Source organism: Penaeus monodon, chromosome 28 (genome assembly GCF_015228065.2).
Source record: "Penaeus monodon isolate SGIC_2016 chromosome 28, NSTDA_Pmon_1, whole genome shotgun sequence".
NCBI classification, from domain to species: Eukaryota; Metazoa; Arthropoda; class Malacostraca; order Decapoda; family Penaeidae; genus Penaeus; species Penaeus monodon.
Genome location: NC_051413.1, coordinates 8,521,555 through 8,522,678, shown reverse-complemented (window position 1 = coordinate 8,522,678; position 1,124 = coordinate 8,521,555). Strand labels below are relative to the sequence as shown.

Sequence of the window (1,124 nt, the reverse complement as noted above, 5' to 3'; positions counted from 1 at the left end):
ACTGCTATAAATTCGACGGCAATTAGCTAGAGTTTTCCTCCTCCTTCGGGCGCCGCAGCCTCGCGCCTCTTCGCTCGCTCGGAAAGATCCAGACGATTTCAAATCAGGGCTGTCGTGTTTGTAATATGAAGTTAGCAAACAGTTCATCGCTCCTGTTTTCTGCAGCCACGTTCCTTGAGCCAAGATCATGATCTGTTTTATGATGAACAAGGAAAGAGGAGAGAGTTCCGCATCATAATTGCATCATAGGTATTGATCGTGGTCTTCCTCCATTAAATTAAGTATAGAGGAAAAGACAAGTATTATTAGTACACCACAGGATAGACAAGGGAGCCAGTAGAATGGTTGCAAGAATTACCTTTATATTTTTGTGCACAAACAGGAAAGTGAGCGAGAAAAGACAGTTCCAATGACACGTTGACTTTGATAATGTCTGTGAAACTCAAATGTGTTTTGGTTCTTTGTGTTGCCGCGCTCCTTGCAATCAAGGTGACCCTCGTAAGCATCTACTGGCAGCGCAACAGCGGCCCGCACCATGGATTCGATGGCCGCGTGAGTGACTGGGGAAATGGCGCTGCTGACAGCGCGAGGAGAGTGAGCGAGTGTCGGTCGATGTTCGAAATGAACAGCGACGAGAAGAGGATTTCTCGCGACACCAACCACTACGAGGACCTCGGTGTCGCGTTGCCCTTTCACCCTCGCCATCGTGGGGCCTCACAGTCTCCTTCAGGGACGCCGGGACCGAGGGCTCTTGGCGCGGAGGACCCGGATCCCCGTGCATCCTCGACAGGAGGAAGGCTCCCCTACCTTCCGTGCCAGCTGCAGGAGTACGGGCCCGAGCTCACCCTTGACTGCATGAGGGCAAGGCTTGGCCGGGGCAGGAAGCTGTGGATCTTGTTTGCCGGAGATTCGAAGATTCGGAATACCTTCCTGTCATTCCTCAACCTCACCAGAGTCATGGAATACAACGTCTCGTTCCTGGTAATCCTATCTTTCCATTCTCCATCGCAGTGTTTCTGCAGTGATTAAAAAAATAATCAAATCAATTATATTGCTTTACATAACAAGGTTATCTGCATCATCCAGCAAATTATATTTCCACTTCATTTACTTTTATGAATAAT

The 1,124-nt window shown here is 48.8% G+C and overlaps 1 protein-coding gene across 1 annotated transcript in view; it reads left to right on the top strand.

Moving 5' to 3' along the window:
• Nucleotides 1-429: 429 nt before the first annotated feature.
• LOC119590936 overlaps nucleotides 430-1,124 on the top strand; it is a 3,106-nt gene continuing 2,411 nt past the window's right edge. Inside the window, exon 1 of the mRNA XM_037939673.1 lies at nucleotides 430-981. Coding sequence (XP_037795601.1) covers nucleotides 430-981 — 552 coding nt within the window. The remainder of the gene's footprint in view (nucleotides 982-1,124) is intronic.